General features: G+C 37.0%; 1 protein-coding gene across 1 annotated transcript in view; it reads right to left on the reverse strand.

The window, feature by feature from the left end:
- Positions 1-19,783, reverse strand: part of SYT10 (synaptotagmin 10) — a 64,758-nt gene that overhangs the window by 8,303 nt on the left and 36,672 nt on the right. The window contains exon 4 of the mRNA XM_023208920.3: positions 2,626-2,746. Coding sequence (XP_023064688.1) covers positions 2,626-2,746 — 121 coding nt within the window. The remainder of the gene's footprint in view (positions 1-2,625; positions 2,747-19,783) is intronic.

Below are 19,783 nucleotides of genomic sequence, written 5' to 3' on the forward strand. Positions count from 1 at the left end.
ACTTTATTAGAATAAAAGTAATAGTACAAAGTATAAATAAAACTGCAGTTTATTTTTACTAAATAAGACATACAGTACTAAGGCCTACCTTAAGACCTTTAGTATTACCAATTTTAAATTTGTCTCCAAAAAAAGAATAATTCTAGTAAGGTTAGTTTCTTTCAAAATGGTCTAGAGTAAGAAGATCAAAACTTGGGAAAGACTTAGCAACACTGTACCTAGACAGACAGAGATCACAATAAGCAGCAATTAGACAGCAAAAAATATACTTGGAATTTCCTTCAATTACTGGAAAAGGACCTAAAATTAAAAATATCATTTGCTTGATAAGGAACTTCGATTGAAAAAAATGATACTTACAAGTGATTTATTGCATGCACAGCAGGAAATGATAAAAAAGGGGATATTTGGTTTAAAGATGGCCACACAGGAAGAAGTCTCCCGATATGACATTGTCTACATCATGCCAATTACAGGAGAAAAATTTAGTTGGGCTACATTTTTATAGGCCAAAGGGAACAGATAATTGTTAACAAGTTCTGCTACAGCTGACTTGATATCTCTCCTATTACCCTTACCATCTTAAATTGTAAAACTGCTATAGTATTATAGAAAACTATATGATGGTTATACAAAATTTCCAACAAGCCTTACTTTTGCACCTTCTATTCAAAGCAGGTATGGTTTTGGGAGGTGATATTGACATTGGGTTGAGCACACTAGATAGTTAAACAATCAGTGTCTGCTATCTTAATTTTTTTTTCATTCTGACCATCCTCTACCTGTAGCACCAATATTTCTTTTTTCCTATTTCCACAGTAATACATTTTATTTCCATAGAATAAACCAAAATGATGGCAATATTAATTTATTTGAGCATGTGAATGCTTCTTAAACTCTTGAAATATGTATCTGTATATTTCCAAAGCATTCCCATCAAGAAGCAAGGTATTCGTGGCTGGAAATGGGGTATATAGAGGAAAACAAGATAACAGGGTAATGTTAATCTGTTTCCTATTTATTTTTAAATTTTTTAAATAACAGGAAGCACATCCTAAGGAGAAGCTCATTTCTGTGATACAGCTTTGTGTTCGAGCACACAGGCCTAGGCCTTCTAATGAACAATGGGAATGAGAGGCATGGATTACCCTTTGTAACTCCCATCACGTCTCCGACTACATTTCTCTGCTTGTGACAAGGATAATTTACTGGCTCTTTAGTTGATTCACAAGCCTGTTGTGAGGATTAATGAGGAGGTGCTCTCAAAGCAATTGCTTCTCTGATGAAAAGTTTCATATAAGTAAAATGGAATCTTGCACTTAATTATAACTTTGATGTTGTTTTCTTGTCTCAAAATTTGATCTCTTTTCATACATGGTAAAAAAAAAGAGTAGAATAAACAATTTGCCGAGTACACTGTTTATCTTAAATTCTTCAACATTTACTGACCCAAGACTGTTTCACCAAAATTAATGTAGAATTTACTTGTTGTTCTACTTTCACATACACACTATGTATTGCACATTTTAAAAAATGAACATCATGACATAGTTCAAAAATCCATGATAGATATACAATAAGTAGTCTCTCTCCCATTTGTATTCATCCTTCTTCGTCCCTTAGTTTTTGTACATCACTTCAGTATTTTTAATACAGATATTAGCAATATGAGTATATATATTCCAAATTTCCCCGTTCCTACACAGAAGGGTGCATAATATTCATGTTAATTTCTTACCTCTTTTAAAAAATCCGCTTGTACATCCTGGAGCTATTTCCATACCAGAACTTACAGTTCCCTTATGTTTTTTGTGATGCAAATTTAGATTTTGTTGTTGTTCTGCAAAACCACAAATTATAGATCTTCCCCAAATGTCATCCTTTATTTCCACCATTTCTTATTTCTGTTTAATACAACAAATACCTACCAGTCTCCCTACTCTTCCCTTATCATTTTTCTTCCACAGAGTTGTGCCAGTGTGTATGTATTAAATTCTAAATAATTACCCAGAACTGCAGTGAATTCAATAAAGGGATGAAGAAACATGATGTGTCTTTATCTTTTTATCAGATTTAGCACAAGAGGCATTTCCTTCAAGAATTTCTTTCAGAATCTTCAAGAAGCATTAATTTATTTTATTATTTATTTCAGACACTACAGATGGATGCACACATTTTTAGTTACGTGGCAAAAATGCAAATGCAAATGATGGTCGTGGAACATGGTTATTTCTCTGCAGATCAGGTGAGGCGAATAAGTTCAGACTAAATATATCTTCACATGGCCTCACTCACCACTTAAAGCCTAAGAATCTTCCTTTATAAACAACTGACTAGCTGAAAGTAGGGGAGTAGATGGTAAATTATGTATTTTTGAGACAGTACTAAATTGGTAGAGGAAGAAATAGAAACAAGAACCCAAATTCAGATCTATTTGATAACACCTTTTAAAAATTTCATAATGATAATGTAAATAAAAGAGATGAATTGGAACATTTAAATTTGTAATCTTCTTTTTTCTTTTGTAGTACCCCATCATAGACAAATAACTCAGCAGTCATGTATCATTTTAGATACATGAAATATTTTATTTGGGATTGTGCTCTTGGTCCTTTGTGTACATACCTGATGAGCCAGTAATATCCATCGCCTTCAGATTTCTGCACTTAATGACTGTCAATGTCATACGCCCTGCCGTCGGCAAGTAACAAAGGGAAAACATGATTTCACCCAGGTCTACGCTTTCCTAGAAAGGCAATCAGAATGTTAGCAATTTCAAACACTGAAGGGTGAAAACAAAAAATAATGAAAGATGTTGAATACAAAATCACTTTAGTAGAATACTGGAGTGTCATTTTAAATTATTTTTTTGAGGATAATACAGATAACACTGCAAGAAAGCTATTCTGAATGCAGTAAGCAAAATGATTGTATCCCAGCTGCTTATTTGCTATCTCCACTTGTATTTACAACAAGAATCTCAAACTTAACATAGTCAAAACCAGACTACTGATTCCACCCATGCCCCATCATCTTCCAAATCTGATTCTCCTGTCAGCGTTTCCACAATCAACAAACGGCATCACGATTCACCCAAAGGCTGGCGCCGAAAACCCAGTAGTGACTATTATTCTTTTATCCTCACCCCTATGAGCAACCTATGGGTAAGTCCTGTCTACACTATCTACAAAATATATCCCAAATCAGTGACTTTCTTTTCAGCTCTATTACTGCCATTCAAGCCACCATCACTGCTTGCCAGGATTACTTCACTAGCCTCGAAAACAAAACTCTCTTTCCAGAAGTTAATCTTCACACAGCAAAGTGAACATTTATGAAATGCAAATCTCTTGCTTAAAACTGTCTAAGGGATCACAACTGTAGTGGAATAAAATCCAAACTCCTTACTTTGGCATATAAGTGAAATAACTTCAAGTCCTGATGTGCCTGGGACATTCCTGGTTCATACCTATTATTATGGGGTAATTATTAAGAACATCCCCATCCACATTTGTTTTTTGAGACAGAGTCTCGCTCTGTTGTCCAGGCTGGAGTGCAGTGGTATGACGAGTGATTCTCCTGTCTCAGCCACCTGAGTAGCTGGGATTACAGTCATGTGACACCACGCCTGGCTAATTTTTGTATTTTTAGTTTCGACTGTTGGCCAGTCTGCTCTCAAACTCTTGACCTTAAGTGATGTGCCCACCTCAACCTCCCAATCTGTCCACACTTAAATATGTCTTTGTTTGGCTAATACATTAGAACGTCACACATAAGGTTTCTGTCTTCTGGGTCCTACCTTTCTCTCTGACATTTTCTCTTTCCTCTCCCCTCCAAGGTCAGATGCAGACACAAATGTCTTTGTGTGTGTGTGTGTGTGTGTGTGTATGTGTGTGTGTGTGTGTATGTGTGTGTGTTACTCAAACAAATGAAGTTTGTTCCTGCTTTGGGGCCTCTGTTTGTTTTTTTTCCCTTTGACTAGCACTTCTTTCTCTTAAATCTTTATATGGCTGACTTCTTACCATGCAGAACTCGATTCAAACAGCATTTCTGTACTGGGGCCTTCCCCCATCATTCATTCTGAGACTGCACACCCTTCATATCCTATACTCACCCCACTCCCAGAACCTTCGCATATTTTTGGTAGTATTTATTGTCTGATATCATCTTTTAAATTCTTTTTTGTTTGTTTCCCTGATTCCCACATATAACACCCAGGAGAGCAGGGTTCTTGGCTGTCTTATTTTCTACAACGTACTGAAGAGAATGGTGCATAGCTGGTACATACCAGTACGTATTTTTGAAGAACTGAATATATTATTTAATTAATCTGGATAAAACCTGACCTGTTTTGTTTCATTTTTATAAAGCAGAACTGTCCACAGTACTCTGATGTCGATTTATATGTGGTCTATTACTGCATAGATGGTGGACAAATGAAAATGAATGTGGACAACGGACAATTTAGGATGCCCCTTCAAGAGCCGTTTACAGGATTCAATGAAATCATGCCTGGTAAGAAATTCGTGGCAGGTTTACTTTTGGGGGGAATGACTTGCTGATTATGCACCCAGGTCCACAGAGCTGGGGTCTCAAACTTTTTTCATGATACACTATTAACATCTATTGGGCTTACTCATATAGCTCAAGTTCTGATTTACATGATTCTCATTTCTTTATTCATGGTCTAGAAGTTGGAGAGACCAGTAATTCAGAGAAATAACTTTAATTAAATTTGTGTTTGACCCCCAGTTTTCTACTTTCTAAAAGTGAGATCCTGGGAAATTCAATTAAGTTTTTAATCTCCAAAATTTCATTTTCAAATTGAGAAAAACGTCCACTTCACAAGGGTTGTAAGCATTAAAGGAGATAATGTAAATAAAGCATAAGGCATTTTATACAGCGTTTGGCATGTGAGAAGGAATGATGTTTTCTTTACTACTGTATTGCATAGAGCAGTATCTTACATATATCAGGAATTCAGTAAGTACCAGATAAATGAAAAGCTTAATAATGGAAGTGATTATTATTTTGCAAGAATATTAGCAAACAAAAACTATTTGGAAAGAAAGGCATATCCAACTGGATATCCTTTGGGCTAGTGGATTGCTGTAGACCAAAAATCCCATAGAAGAGCACTGAGGAAAAACAGGAAGAGCACAACCTCCTGCTGAAGAAGGAACATCCTCCTCCTCCTTCTAACCTTTTTTTTTTTTTTTTTTTTTTTTTTTTTTTTTTGAGCCAGGGACTCTCACTCTGTCGCCCAGGCTGGAGGGCAGTAGTGCAACCATGGCTCATGGCAGCCTCAACCTCTCCAGCTCAGGGGATCCTCCCACCATAGCCTAGCTGGGATTACAGGCATATGCCACCAAGCCCGGCTAATTTTGGTATTTTTTTGGTAGAGACAGAGTTTTACCATGTTGGCCAGGCTGGTCTTGAACTCCTGGGCTCAAACGATCCACCTGCCTTGGATTCCCAAAGTGTCGGGGTTACAGGGGTGAGCTACAGCACCCAGCCACCATCTAACAATTTTTGAGCATTATTTGCCAGGCGCAGTGGTAGGTGCTGCAGACACCAAGATGGACATGACATGGTTCGGCCCTTGGGGGTCTCAGTTGAGAATGAAGTGAGTAGGCTTTAAACGGCTAAGAAAATATGTCTGAATGCCATTTTTATCTGTTGATTCTCTCCTTGTTTCTTTTTCTGCTTCTTCGTCCAAGTGTTTCTTCAGGCTCACTCTAAGGGTTTAAATTTTCCGCCTGACAGCCATTCCCCTTTCCCTCATTGGGTATGTCTCTTTTCAGTTACTATAAATAAGTGTAGGCATATTTTGTTGCCAGCTGGTCAAATAAACGATCTCTTAATGAATGTAGATCATGACACCAAGTTCTACTGAGAAACATGGTGGGGGTGGTAATGGAGAAGCCAGAAACAAAAAAATAGGAGACATATCTCAGGCACGAAATGCTTAGATTCCAATAGGATACAAACCACATGAAGAGAGGGAAAAAAAGCACACAATGTAATCTATAGGAATTAACAAATAAAACTTATTTCACATGTCTGACTTATATGGTTTTACTTTTACACATTAAACCATCTGTGAAAGGGATTTTTCTACTCCTCTAGATACATTACGTGCTTATTAGCTGGAGCAAAGAAAGTTCACTATGTTTAGTTCCATCTTTTAAAGATCTTTTATATGAATTCAGTTGCAAGTTAATTTTGACCATCTGTTATTAACAGGTATTTGATAAACATGGAGAAGTTTGACTGAGGATTGGCCAAAACACTAACCCAAATAAATTTGAAGCACAGATCATCATTAAGGGGCATCTTCCATCAGCTCTTTAGTACAAGGTGGTTGGCTTTATGCCTAGAGCACTAGGAAGAACTCCACTTAAATATTAAACTCAGCTGGCACGGTGGTTCTTGCCTATAATCCCAACACTTTGGGAGGCTGAGGTGGGCTGATCACTTGGGTCAGGAGTTTGAGAGCAGCCTGGCCAAAATGGTGAAACCCTGTCTCTAGTAAAAATACAAAAACACTAGCTAGGTGTGTTGGTGCACAACTGTAGTCCCAGCTACTCAGGAAGCTGAGGCAGGAGAAGTGCTTGAACCCGGGAGGTGGAGGTTGCAGTGAGCCGAGATTGGGCCACTGCACTCCAGACTGGGCAACAGAGTGAGACTCCATCTCGAAAAAAAAAAAAAAAAATCAGTTAGAGACCAGCCTGGCCAACATGGGGAAACCCTGTCCCTACTAAAAATACAAAAATTAGCTGGGTGTGGTGGCTCATGTCTGTGATCCCAGCTACTCAAGAGGCTGAGGCAGTAGAATTGCTTGAACCCAGGAGGCAGAGGTTGCTGTGAGTCGAGATCATGCCACTGCACTCCAGGCTGGGGAATAGAGCAAGACTCCACCTAAAAAAAAAAAAAAACAAAAAAAAAAAATTCAAACTCCGTGTAGCCAGGAGTTTTAAGAAAATTGAAATGAATTGGGTGGTAAAAATTAACATAAGGGATGCATACATAATAACTGCACAAAAATTTAAGTCTTCATTAAACTAATTTTTTATTTCAAGAAGTGTGAATGTGAAAGAACAAACTGCCAACATATTGCAAAGGACAGAGTACTCTCTAAGGTAAATATCAATATTCTTAAGCTTTCAAAATCTGGAAGTGATCTAAAAGATTACCATGAGAAGATGAAATTAATGAAGGTAAGTGGCTGCATGACCTTAAAAGGGCCCTATAACATATGTAATGCAGAACTCTAGAATTTGGTAACTGCTCTGAGCTATTATGTGAGTTAATTCTCACTACCCTCCACTAAGTCTGTGCCCTTATTGATAGTTCAACTCCAACGAACAGGTAGAGTCTTAAGGGCCGCCTCTTCTGTCTGCCACATACCACTGTGGTTTAAAAGGTCATTCTCATCCCCCACAATCCAAGCACTTTAGTGACCAGTCAAGAACCAAGAAACAAATTGAAGGGTCTCTAAACATATGGCATAAACATAAGGAAATTACACAATAAAGTTATTTATATAAGGAGTTTATATCCCTTTTTTCAACCCCCTTTTGCTATTATTTAAGACAAAATTTTAGCAAGAATGTTTACTTGCTATATCAATCTACTGCAGGTCCAATTTCACACATGCAATGTGGAGATGGGGAAATTAACAGCAGCAGGTCTAGTGCAGACAGCAAGAAAAAATAGCTACAAAGACCCAAAACTGCAAAAAAAAAAAAAAAAAAAAAAAAGCAGATATTCTAAACAGAATAGCAAATTGGAATCTTTTTGTATTAGGGGTATTAAACAATAATAATGCCTCAGGAACTTGAACTCTATATTTTATTACAGACTTGAACAGTAATTAACATTTAAAGTAATGACCTTGAGTCATCAAGGTAAGGAAATATATCCTATATGTTCTGTTCAAGAAAATAGAGACTTGTACACTATTTTTCAGGATTATTTTTATCAAAAATGCTTAAAATGTTTAAAGTGGTATTATATTTCAGCTCAAAATGAGTAAGGCTTTGAGTTTCTGAAAATTGTGTGTAGTCTCATTTTTCTACAATTTTACATAAACATGAGTTTTCCATATCAACCTCTGAAAAATTCTTGTATTTTGGGGCAAACAACCATTTGAAAGCCTATTACAAAGTCTAAGATGCAGTGTTCCATAAAATTTATTTCGGGTAAGAAGATTTTTATTCCATTCTCATACACACTAATTTATCTGGCTGAACAATCACAATAATAATCTTCAGAGTTCCTACTTGGAAAAGGGGCATATGAAAAAAGGGTAACACTGAAGCTGGTTTAGAGGTTGTAAATTTGATTTCTTCATGCTGGCTCCACCAAAATGGAGCTGGGTAGATAAAGACCATTTTTTGATGATTGACTAGTCAACCTCACAGACCGAGTCACAGTTATACAGTGTTTTCCATGTAGTCTTTTTCCAAAATAAAAATAAAAGTCACTGGAAAGACAAATTGACATGCAAATATTTGCATTGCACATCCTATTACAGGACTAATAGTAAAATCAAGCTGTAGCAATGGAGTGTAAGAGATGGAGAGAAGGGAGATTAAAGGCTCCATAACTAGAAGGTCTATGAACCAAGAGAAGTATTCCTGGAGGGCAATAATCATTAGGTTGGACTTGAAGAATTAACCAGATGGGATTTCACAGGGTAATGAGGAATAATGTTGTATGTGAGTACTATGATTATACTCAGAAATAAAAATGGTCAGTATGCATTGAGAAATACAGAGTTTGGAAACATGTTGGAGGAGCGTTAAGCTTGATGTAGTTGTTTGATGTCTTCTGTGGGCAATAGGGTTACCAAGGTGTTGGTGACATGAAAGTGTGGGAGCTTGGCAGAGTGGAAAGGGCATAGGTTCCTGGGTCAAAAAAACTGGACTTAAAAATAGCAAATCTTCCATGTTCTATTCCAAAGTACATGGCAAAAATACTTGACTTCTCTGAGCTTGAGTTTAATTACAAACAAAATGGAGACAATAATAAGTAACTTGCAAGGTAGATATCAAACATGTAAAGTGCCTAGTGTAAACAGGTACTCAAAAGCAATAATGATGTTAATGAAAATAATATTTGAAAAAAAATTTATCTTGAGTAGGCTAGATTAGAATGAAAAAAGACATGAGAGAGAGAGAGAGAGGTCATTGAAGTAAAGTTGGTGTGGGAAGATGTTGGCTGAGGAAAAGTTTGAATTCAGTGATATATTAGGAAGTCAGAATCATTGACATGTATTAAAAAAACTAAACAAACAATTGGTTGCTATGGTGATAGCAGTCATCACATCAACTTAGCACCTTAAACGCAGCCTGTCGTCCACATTTCCTTGGTGGTAAGAAAACAGATGGTTTTCTTCACACTGTTAAAAGTGAGATGTAGAACTAGATCAAATGAGCTTCTTCATCAAGTTACTAGTCCTTCATTCACCTGCCCAAAAAATAAGCTACAACAAAATACAGACCCAGAGTGGATCTATTGGATTCAAACTACTGTAAAATATATTTCTCCCTGACCTACACTTCTCATTCACCTGAGAAAATCATGGAATTTAACCTTGAACAATCTACTTAACCTCACTTGACCTCAATTTCCTTGGTATAACATGAGGTGCTCAAAGAGATGAGCTAATTTATTTTCCAGCTCTAAAATTCTGTAATTTTAAGCACTGTGGAAAAATGAGAACTAACTAACACATATAGTTTAGGCATGTTCGAGAATGTCTGGACAATCCCTTTCAGGTCCTGTTTGTTATAGTCTGGGTGGAGCCTCCTTGAAAAGACCACAAACAATCATTTGGTGTGAATAGATAAATTTAAAGGTCAAGAACAAGTAGTCATAAAAAATGGCTATCATTTAAACTTCCAGATAATATGCTAGAGGAGGAAGGATCCAATCCTCAAGGCTGAGAGTATCAGGCTTGATCTAGTTGGGGATTCATGAGGAAAGGCCATACAGGATAATAAACGTGCGATGTCATTTATATTATCTTCTGGCTCCACTAAAATTCTCAAGAGGATTATCTGATGTGTGCTGAACACACAGAGCATACAATATAAAGTCCAAACTATTTGATATGACACATGTGGCCCCTACTAATATGGTCTCTACATTTTTTTTTCTGCCTTCATCTTACAAATTTTTTGTTATGCTCCCACAACCCAAAACCTCTGCCCTCCATATATGTAAAATAAGTAACTTGCAAGGTCGATATCAAACATGTAAAGTGTCTGGTGTAAACATATATATATATGTATGTATATATGTATGTGTATACACACACACACAATGTCTGGTCAATCTCTAAACTTTCATTCATTCATTAGCACGGTTATGTTTACTGAGTGCATAAATAATGCCAGGCACTCTTCTAGGCATTGAAGAAACACTGATGACTAAGACAAAATTTTTCTCCTCCTAGGGCTTATATGTGATTTCGGACAAGTTGCTTAACCTTGAAGAACACCGTACAATTAATTAGGGATTAATTAGGGGACAAGCTTTAATGGTAACACAGGTCTGCATAATTTTAAATTACATTTTTTTTTTTTTTTTTTTGAGATGGAGTCTCCCTCTGTTGCCCAGGCTGGAGTGCGGTGGCAAGAGCTTGGCTCACTGCAACTTCTGCCTCCTGGGTTCAAGCAATTCTCCCACCTCAGCCTCCTGAGTAGCTGGGATTACAGGCACATGACACCACACCCAGGAAATTTTTGTATTTTTGGTAGAGACAGGATTTCGCCACGTTGGCCAGACTGGTTTTGAACTCCTGACTTCAGGTGATCTGCCCACCTTGGGCCTCCTAAACTGCTAGGATTACAGGCATGAGCCACCACCTGGCTGCTTATCTTTTAATTTAATTTAATTTAATTTATCTTGTGTTGTAAATGTTTTCTAGAGAGATACTTGGATTTTAATTATGGGAACAGTGATGAAAGATATTTGATTCTTTCCACGACGATCGAGGAGGGCATTAGAGGTGGGTGACAATCTAAATGTTGAAAAATGAGTAAAAGCAAAGGTAATTAAAAACAGAGGGGTCAGCTTATAAGAAGGCTGTGAGGGGAGGCTTAGAGTGCTCAGTGATGACCAGAAGGCCAAACAGAAAGCATTGGCTCTGGCAATGCCAGACTATGATTTGAATGGCAACACAGTGGCCTTATTCGAAATGGCCTCTCCTCAGGAGCACATAATCAAATCACCTCTGCAGTCAGGATGAGATCCATTTTTATGGCTAATAACAATTACGTGGAGGGGTTGCAGTTATATTTAAAAGGGATAATACACAAAGATAATATATGTCAGACTGCAGTTTGCAGCCTGACACACAGTAGGTGCCAGAAAACATACGACGTTTTTTTTTTTTTGCTCAAAACCATGTTTCTGAGGTCAGTGATTAGCATAAGATGAATGTTCATTCAAAAGCTTACTAAATGAGTAAATAAATAATAAGGTATCAGGCCAGGTCATGACTTCCGTTAGTTGCAGGAGAGGCATCTACTGCTTGAAGGAGTGAAAGTTACCGGCAACTAGAAAACAAGTGACAAAGACACTTTTTACGGGTGCTGTGGTTTGTGTGAATGAAATTTTCTACAATTGTGCAAGTGCTTGCCCACACAGGATGACCTTGAGAATACAATAAACCAGTCATAATAGTTTTGAACTATTTAAAGATACATGCAAGATTTGGGGAGCTACAGTTAGAGGATACTTATCTATTAGCTTTATTGGACCTTATTTCTCTATAGATCTCTCTAGTCTTGTGTGATATGGGATTATGTTTGCTGTAATTCTATAGCATACTAAAATTTCAGAATCAAAAGCATCCCCCTAAGGTCTGTAAATTGCTCTTTTTCCTTACATATCTGGTAATTTCTCCAAACCAGCCAGCACATGCAGTCTAGTGACTAAAGATGGCAAATGGGAGGGAGGAAGAAGCAATTTGATGGAGTACAATTAGGAAATGTAATTAACATTGTAATCCTTTCCAGTTTCTAGCCCACTTTCCCTTTTTCTTTCAAAGAACCACAATTTTTGGACAACACGCCCTCCCTGCCTTTCGTCTTCCTCCCAGTGATTCTGATTCAATCAGGTTTCATTGTGTTCCATAGAGGTCAGGGAAGAAACAGGAAAAGGAGACTTCTATCACAAAACCTAGTGAGATTCCTGGATTTTTACATCATATTTTCAATATTCACTCTTTTCTGCCTTCTCCACTTGAAGATAAAGAAAATGCTCACCAGGTGCCTTTCAGCAGGACTTCCTTGTATTTCTGCATGAAAGAAGCAATGAATTTTATACTAAGCACATAATCTTAAGCATTGTGCTTGGCCATGGCACTAAATCCAGGTGAAGCATAGCTGAGGTCAGGGCAGGAACGGGGCAGAGAACATGGCTGTGTTAGAGACAGGATAATTACAAAACCCCCCTGGACATTAAGCGATTAACAGCAACCACCCAGAGCTACTATTGCCAGGACACTGTTTAAGAGTGCCCATGTCACTGCTCAATGGGAGATCCATTTTCAGTTCCCTTCCAAATGGGAAACAACTACTAGTTTGGTGCAGAAATAATTGTGGTTTCTGCCATTAAAGAAAATTGCAAAAACTGCAATTACTTTTGCACCAACCTCATATATGCCAGAATGGTTTAGCTCTTGTCCTATCCAACATAACCAAGGACTGTAGCTATCAGGAGCCACAAAGTGACATCGCTGAGGCCTTAAAACAATCCTTCCTTGATTTAACTAATCAAGTCTCAAAATTAGCTGTGTAATGAAGACAGTGAAGTAGGAAGGAATAGCCCCACACAGATACTGAGACAAGAGCAACTTGAAACACAAAAAGAGGATACAAATTTCATAACAACTCTTCCCTTCATCATACTGGATAAGAGATAATCATAAGCTTATTGGTGCAAAAAAACAGAGACTTATTCTCAAACTTCCATCATCATTTAAATAGGGGCATGAAAATCTGTGCAATAAACTATATACAACTCTCCTTAGAGTGTTTGATGCTTTTAAATAGATTTACAAAATTCTTAATTAAAGGAGTCCCTGTAAGTATTGCTGTATATAGACACCTAGACTGGATGAACTTGACTTCACTATTTTAGAGAACTGATTGACATTGTTCCACTTCTGGCTCTCAAAGTTTATTCTCCACATAATAGCCAGAGATCGTATTGATTCTAAGGGAGTCTATGGCTCACTTCTCAACAAAAGCCATCAATGGCCTCAAACGTAACTCAGAATAAAACCCAAAGCTCTTTCCATGGCCTGAAGACTCTAGATGACCTGACGCTCGGCTATCTCTCTGATTTCATCTCCCATCACTCCCATCTGAGAGTTCTTATCTGAGCACTCTATCTAGGGTGGCCTCCACTCCACTACCACGGCCTACTTCCTACCCTGCCTCATGTTTCATATAGTACGTGCCTTCATTCATGTGCATATTGTATATTTGCTTCATTATTTTCTGTCTTCTTTTCTAGAATGTTGGCCTTCTAGAAAAGGAACACTTTACGTCCTGAGACGCTGGGAAGAGTGTTTGGTAAACAGGAGAACTAAACAAAAGTTTGCTGGGTTGATGGGGGTAAGATCCTTGCTCCTCTCTATATAAACAGATGCAGTCTACTTGTTATGATAACAGTGAGTTTGGGCACAATTTTCTGTGTCCAGTTATCTACATTTTTCTGTAGACTGGTATTTGACAGGTGCCAGCTTCCTTTTACTTACCATAGGATGCGAGACGATAGATATTGAAAAACCTAAAAGCACTGTAAAAGCATGAATAAAATGGATATCCAGTCAGTAAGGTCTCTGGTTTACTGAATTAAATGTGCAGGATTTAATGCAATATACGTAATGGCATAGTCTTGAATAATATTGTCATATTTTGTTCCATTTTTAAGATTTAGGAAAAGAGTTAAGGCATCAGTATCTCTCATTCATTTTTTCAAAATATGAGGGTAATACATTTAAGAAATCTAAATTTTAGGGCAAGAACTTTAGGACGTAGAAGTAGCTGGGATATCAGCAGTTGAGTGGATAACAAGAAGGTGTTTTCTTTGTGTGCAGCATGGTAGCATGTCAGGGATAACTGACAACCAGAAACTTTAAATTTTACAAATATTTTACATTTATCATCTAATTTTACTTTCAAAATATTCTTGTTGGGTTGATATTATCATAAATCTCTTTTGGTGGATGAAGAAACAATTTCAGAAATGTTCAGCAACTTATTCTAAGTGATACAGCTAAAGGTAACCATCCCAGGATTCTAATGAAAGTATACTCATTAGCATTTTAACTCCTGTACTTTCCTGCTTCACTCTGTGGCTTTACCTAATAGAAATGGTGCCTACAATTTTAGTGGCCAGAAAAACAAAATTGTTTTTGTGGTCTTAGATTGCAAAGTCAGTAGATAAAGTACCAAAAATTTTTTAGAAATTAGAAAATCAGATACTTAATTTATAGCAAACTCCTTACTGCACTCTGTTATAGAAAAGGAGAAGAATTATTCTGAACATTTACATTTAAAAAACATCTGCATATTCTTATCACTCTATAAGAGTGTGTTCATAACTAATAATTATACTGGTTAAATGCAAAGGAGAAAGAGAACAACTTTAAACAGTATCTTTGGAACCACACTAAATTCCTAGAACTTATAACAGGCCCAGCTATGCTGCTGGAGCATTAGGGAGCTAAATAGCTTCTCTTTATTTCCTACAACCTTCAAGCATTAAAATATACCAGGACACAGCTGATAGAATAATAACCCAAATATGAATTTTTTTGTTAATTCCATCTAAGAGAGAAAAATTACCTGGATATTTTCTGAAATAATATTGACTCCAATTGATTTTTAAAACAAGGCAAAGAGAAGCATTGCTTAGTTCCCTAGGCATATCAATCACAGTTTTACAAGACAGATTTGACAGGATTACAAGTTTTAAAGGCCTTATGCATACGTTTTTGCCACAAATATTATGTTACAAACTTCTGTAATTCAAACTATATTAGTTTTAGCGATTCCAATTCTGTAAGCCAATAGTTGAACTTCCGTGTTTCACAAAAAAATTCATTTCTTTTCCTTTCTCTTTGCTACATTTCAAGTATGGTAAAACTCTAATATCATTCAGGGTGAACAACTGAACTAGGAATGAAAGATTTAAAACCTAGTTCTGGCTCTTCTACTAATCAGCTTTGTGAATTTAAATTATTTTCTTAACATCCTTGGGCTTCAGTTTTCTAAACTATAAAAAGAAAGGATTAAACGTGGACTCTCTACCAATTCTAAAATAATGATTATATGATCTAAACATGAGACTCTCAAAATTCTGCCCAGAATATGCCCATGAACTTTTAAGGTAGTATGAAAAGACTTCTGACCTATTACAAATCTTACGTCCTTTACTCTGAGAGCAAGATCTCAGGTCTTTATTTAAGATGTTGATCTTATTTATATATAATTATATAATTTGGGTATTTGATTATTCAACCTGAAAGCAATGAATTGGAGCAGTAAGGAAAGCAGGAAGCGTGCAAACTTAAAATAGAGATGAGATATTTTAAATATAAGAGAGCATTGGACAGAAATGAAAATCTGCTTTTTAAATTTATATAGTTAATGGTCACAAAGATCACGACTGTTAATAAAAGGATAATTTACATTCAGAATACTCTAAAAAGCAGAAACATCTGTGGCATTTTGTAAGTATTTATATTTTAAATTTTTAAGATAAACTGGGAACATAAAAATATGTTTTGGAACCTATGAAATTAACATAGAGAGCTATTTTTCCAGGCTATTATTAATAAATGATGTATATCTGTGTCTGAAATCTTAATTTTAAGAGGCATAAATTCTTACTTTTTCAATTGCAATGAAATGTGGAATTCCACTTTTTTTTTTTTTTTTTTGAGATGGCGTCTCGCTCTGTCGCCAGGTTGGAGTGTAGTGGTGTGATCTTGGCTCACTGCAACCTCTGACTCCTGGGTTCACGCAATTCTCCTGCCTCAGCTTCCCAAATAGCTAGAACTAGTAGAGAAGAGGTTTCACCATGTTGACCAGGATGGTCTCAATCTCTTGACCTCGGGATCCACCTGCCTCGGCCTCCCAAAGTGCTGGGATTACAGGCATGAAGCACTGCGCTAGGCTCAGAATTCCACATTTAAGGAGATCCTTTGAAGTTCTTTATGTAATAAAGAGTAGAATGTTTTAGCAATGATCATGGCTCTTTCTTACTTTCTGTGGTTGAAGCCTTGTCTTATCATCAGCCTTTACAGGACTAATTTGATTGCTCCTAAGGTAATGAGCATGTAGATGTACAGTCAGATACACAGCATCATCCAGAAAGGTTATAGGAAATTAACCTGTTTGTAATTAGGAAACATTTTCTTTCTTTAAAGTATCAGTGAGAGATTCAGCGGGAAACAGATGGCACAAACAAATCAGAGTAATTCCAGAGGGCTTCATGAAGGGCTATTCACAAAGATGTGAGCTGGGAGGAGGAACCACAAGAGACAGCTACCCTGGAGTGGTAACAGCAGAGGTTGTCATGACCACTAGCACTTAAAGAGCAAGTGGGGACAGTTACCTGGATTCAGAAAGAAAGTAGTCAGAAGAAAAGCCTGCTTTGAGAAAAACCATACTCTCAGATGAAGGGCAGAGACAGCCTGAGGTTTTCTTGCAGGGGAAGAGAGCAATGGACAGAAATATATTTCCCAAGGTCATTCTTCTGCCTTAATATTTCTTGCCAGAAGGCTTTCTGTCCTCTTGCCTCAGGACAGAAAGTCTGAACCAAACCAACCAGCCTTTTGAGGCACCAAACAGGGTGGAGAACAGCAGACACTGAACCTAAAGACACACCTAGGAGATATCCAGCATCTTCAGCTTCTGAGGTTTTGTAAGATGCAGACTGCTGAGGGAACAAAGTGCCTAACGGGAAGGGAAGAGAGCCCTCTTCCTTTAGGAAGAAGCCCAAAGAACCCTCTTCCTTGGGAGAAGTCTGACTCTCAGAATATGAATCTGAATTGAAAATGAAAAGATGAGTGAGGCTTCCCAGGCAGAAACAGGGACAATGGCCATTTCAGGCAGAGGTATCAGTCAGTAAGAAAGCTTGCGGGCCTGGAAACATATTGCTTTGAGTGAGGTGAAATTGATGCAGAGAAGTCACATAGGAGAGTGGTGGAAATGAGTAGGGAAAGTTAGAACTAACTGCCAGTTCATAAAGAATAGGTAGAGTCAGAAATCAGAAGGGATAGGAAGGATAGGCAGTGGAATATGGTGCTCAGGAGGGTGATACCTGGAGTGGAAGTGGAGAGAAATGAAGATGCCAAAATCCTCAATGAATGTGTGAAAAATAATTGAGATACTGTCTCCAGGTAGGATATGAGGTCCAGGCCAGATGGCATTATGAGTATATACATCATACATTATAAAAAGCAGCAATAGTGTCTACTCACTGAATCGCAGCACACAGTAACTACAAAGATGTAAAGGAGCTCTAACTCAAAACTTTCCAACTTGAATAGAAAAATATAGGACCTAAAACTATCCCTCATGATATTACTGTAAGTTTTAGTATCAAGGTCTTTACTCCTATTTAATATGATGCTACCTAAACAATAACCAAAAACCCACCATAAAATACATCCTATGGCATATATGGAACACTTACAAATATCCGACTGTGCTGATCACTTATGTTACTTAGTCCTAACAACAAACTATGGTTAGCCTTCTATAATTCCCATTTTACAGATACTAAAATTAACACTTAAAGAGATTTAGTAACTTGGTCAAGTCATACACAGATAAGTGACACAGCAGGAATATAAAGCAATGTGGGTTTGTTACAGAGACTCCAGTGCTTCATTAAGCACTTAGAGGCTACATTGCCTCTAACTACAGACACAGAGAAAGGGATAGTCCCAAGGATATAGTGGGGAAGCTCGATGGGAGTTATAATATTTACCAGTACAACTATGTAGGAATTTAAATGGGAAATTATGTAGATATGATGAATTTAGGCAAAAACCATCCTTTTGTTTTTCAAACAACCCCAAATACTATGACTAAAATATGGTTGGGAACTATTCCTTAAGTGGCTGCTTGATACTCATTTTTGAATGACAACCTTCCAATGCATCTAAATATCATACAGTGCTTACCCAGCAATTCTAGATTTATCTAAAAAGTATGGCATCACTGTTGAATTACATTTAAAACTGGTGGCACAAATTTAAGTTCAGATTTGCATTAACTTTGACTTTTTTGTTTTGTAAAACAGAAGCCTGTAATCAATGTTACAGGAAGCTGCTGTTTAAACTGCTAATAAAAGGCTAATATAATAATTGTTGTGGGCTATTTTATAGCCACTTACCTGCAATCTTTCCCATGAAAGTAAAAGTAGTCAAAACACACTGATCAGACAACAAAACCTTGTTCTCTAAATGTGCATAGATATGATCTAACGTGAAAATAACATAATAAATTATGATGATTTATTTAATATCACTCATGAGACAAAGCTCCTTTAAGTAGGCTGGCTGAGTTAGGCAGATGTTAAGGCCAAGAAAAATCATACTTTGGGAACTGAACTCCCATGGTCTTATGATAGTATATGAAGGACTCTACTATTTTTAAACTGAAGTTAAATTTAATTTTAAATTAACATAGATACTTCCCATCAATTCTAGCAAAATAAAAGACCGTACATACAGGTTCATGGAATTTACTTGCATCATTTGAGTTAATCTATCATCAGTTACTGGTGGCCCATAAGCAGATATGTAATCTGTGACACACCAAGGCCAGGTTTATTGCAGAGATGAAACAGAAAACTAGGAATGTTCATAGAGGAGCAGATGTGGGTTCATCGTCCCAACCTGCAGGTCAATAGCTACAATACTGTCTGTTACACCCCAGGAGACCTGGTAAGACAGATAGCCCCTGACTAGAAAGGCTTGCTTCCTACTGCCCCACTTTCCATCATCCTCTTTTCCTTAAAATAAAACTGGAATTTCACCACGCTTTAAAATATTCTTAGCTGACACATATTTCATAGTTAATGAACTTTGGAAGGCAATTCATTGATAGCTAAATGCGAAAAATATATAGTATTCTTCTGATCCTATGATTGATCCAGAATGATTGAGGGTAGAATTAAAAAGACATCTCTATATTAAAAAGAATTTTAAATATTAAAAAATTTTAGTAATGTGTAATAAAATATGTTATTTCAAACTGAAGCTCAGCAGGTGCATCCAGTACTCTGAATGGCTGATACGATGAATACAACAGTTCCTTTGTACTTGTCCTGTCAAGGTCTACTCTTTCAAACAATACCTGACAGATGCTTAGTTAGAATATACTAGATTCAAACATTTTATACCTGTAATCAGGTCAATGTGATATACACAAGCAACTTCCTTACTTGTAAGAATTTTAAAGTGTGTAGAACACAGTTGGTGCAAAAAGAAAATTTCATTGAATAGGTAAGTAAATAAATATGCAAATGAAGGTAGTTCTGTTCAAAAAAAAAGGAAATCTTTTCCTTGTCTACCTATCTTTTCAATGGCTTCTTGAGTATGCACAGGAAAACTACATTCAAATATTCCAAATACATTAGTCTTGGTTGGCTGTGGTGGCTCACGCCTGTAATCCCAGCACTTTGGGAGGCTGAGGTGGGCAGATCACCTGAGGTCAGGAGTTTGAGACCAGCCTGGCCA

The sequence above is a fragment of the Piliocolobus tephrosceles genome, chromosome 10 (genome assembly GCF_002776525.5).
Source record: "Piliocolobus tephrosceles isolate RC106 chromosome 10, ASM277652v3, whole genome shotgun sequence".
NCBI lineage: Eukaryota > Metazoa > Chordata > Mammalia > Primates > Cercopithecidae > Piliocolobus > Piliocolobus tephrosceles.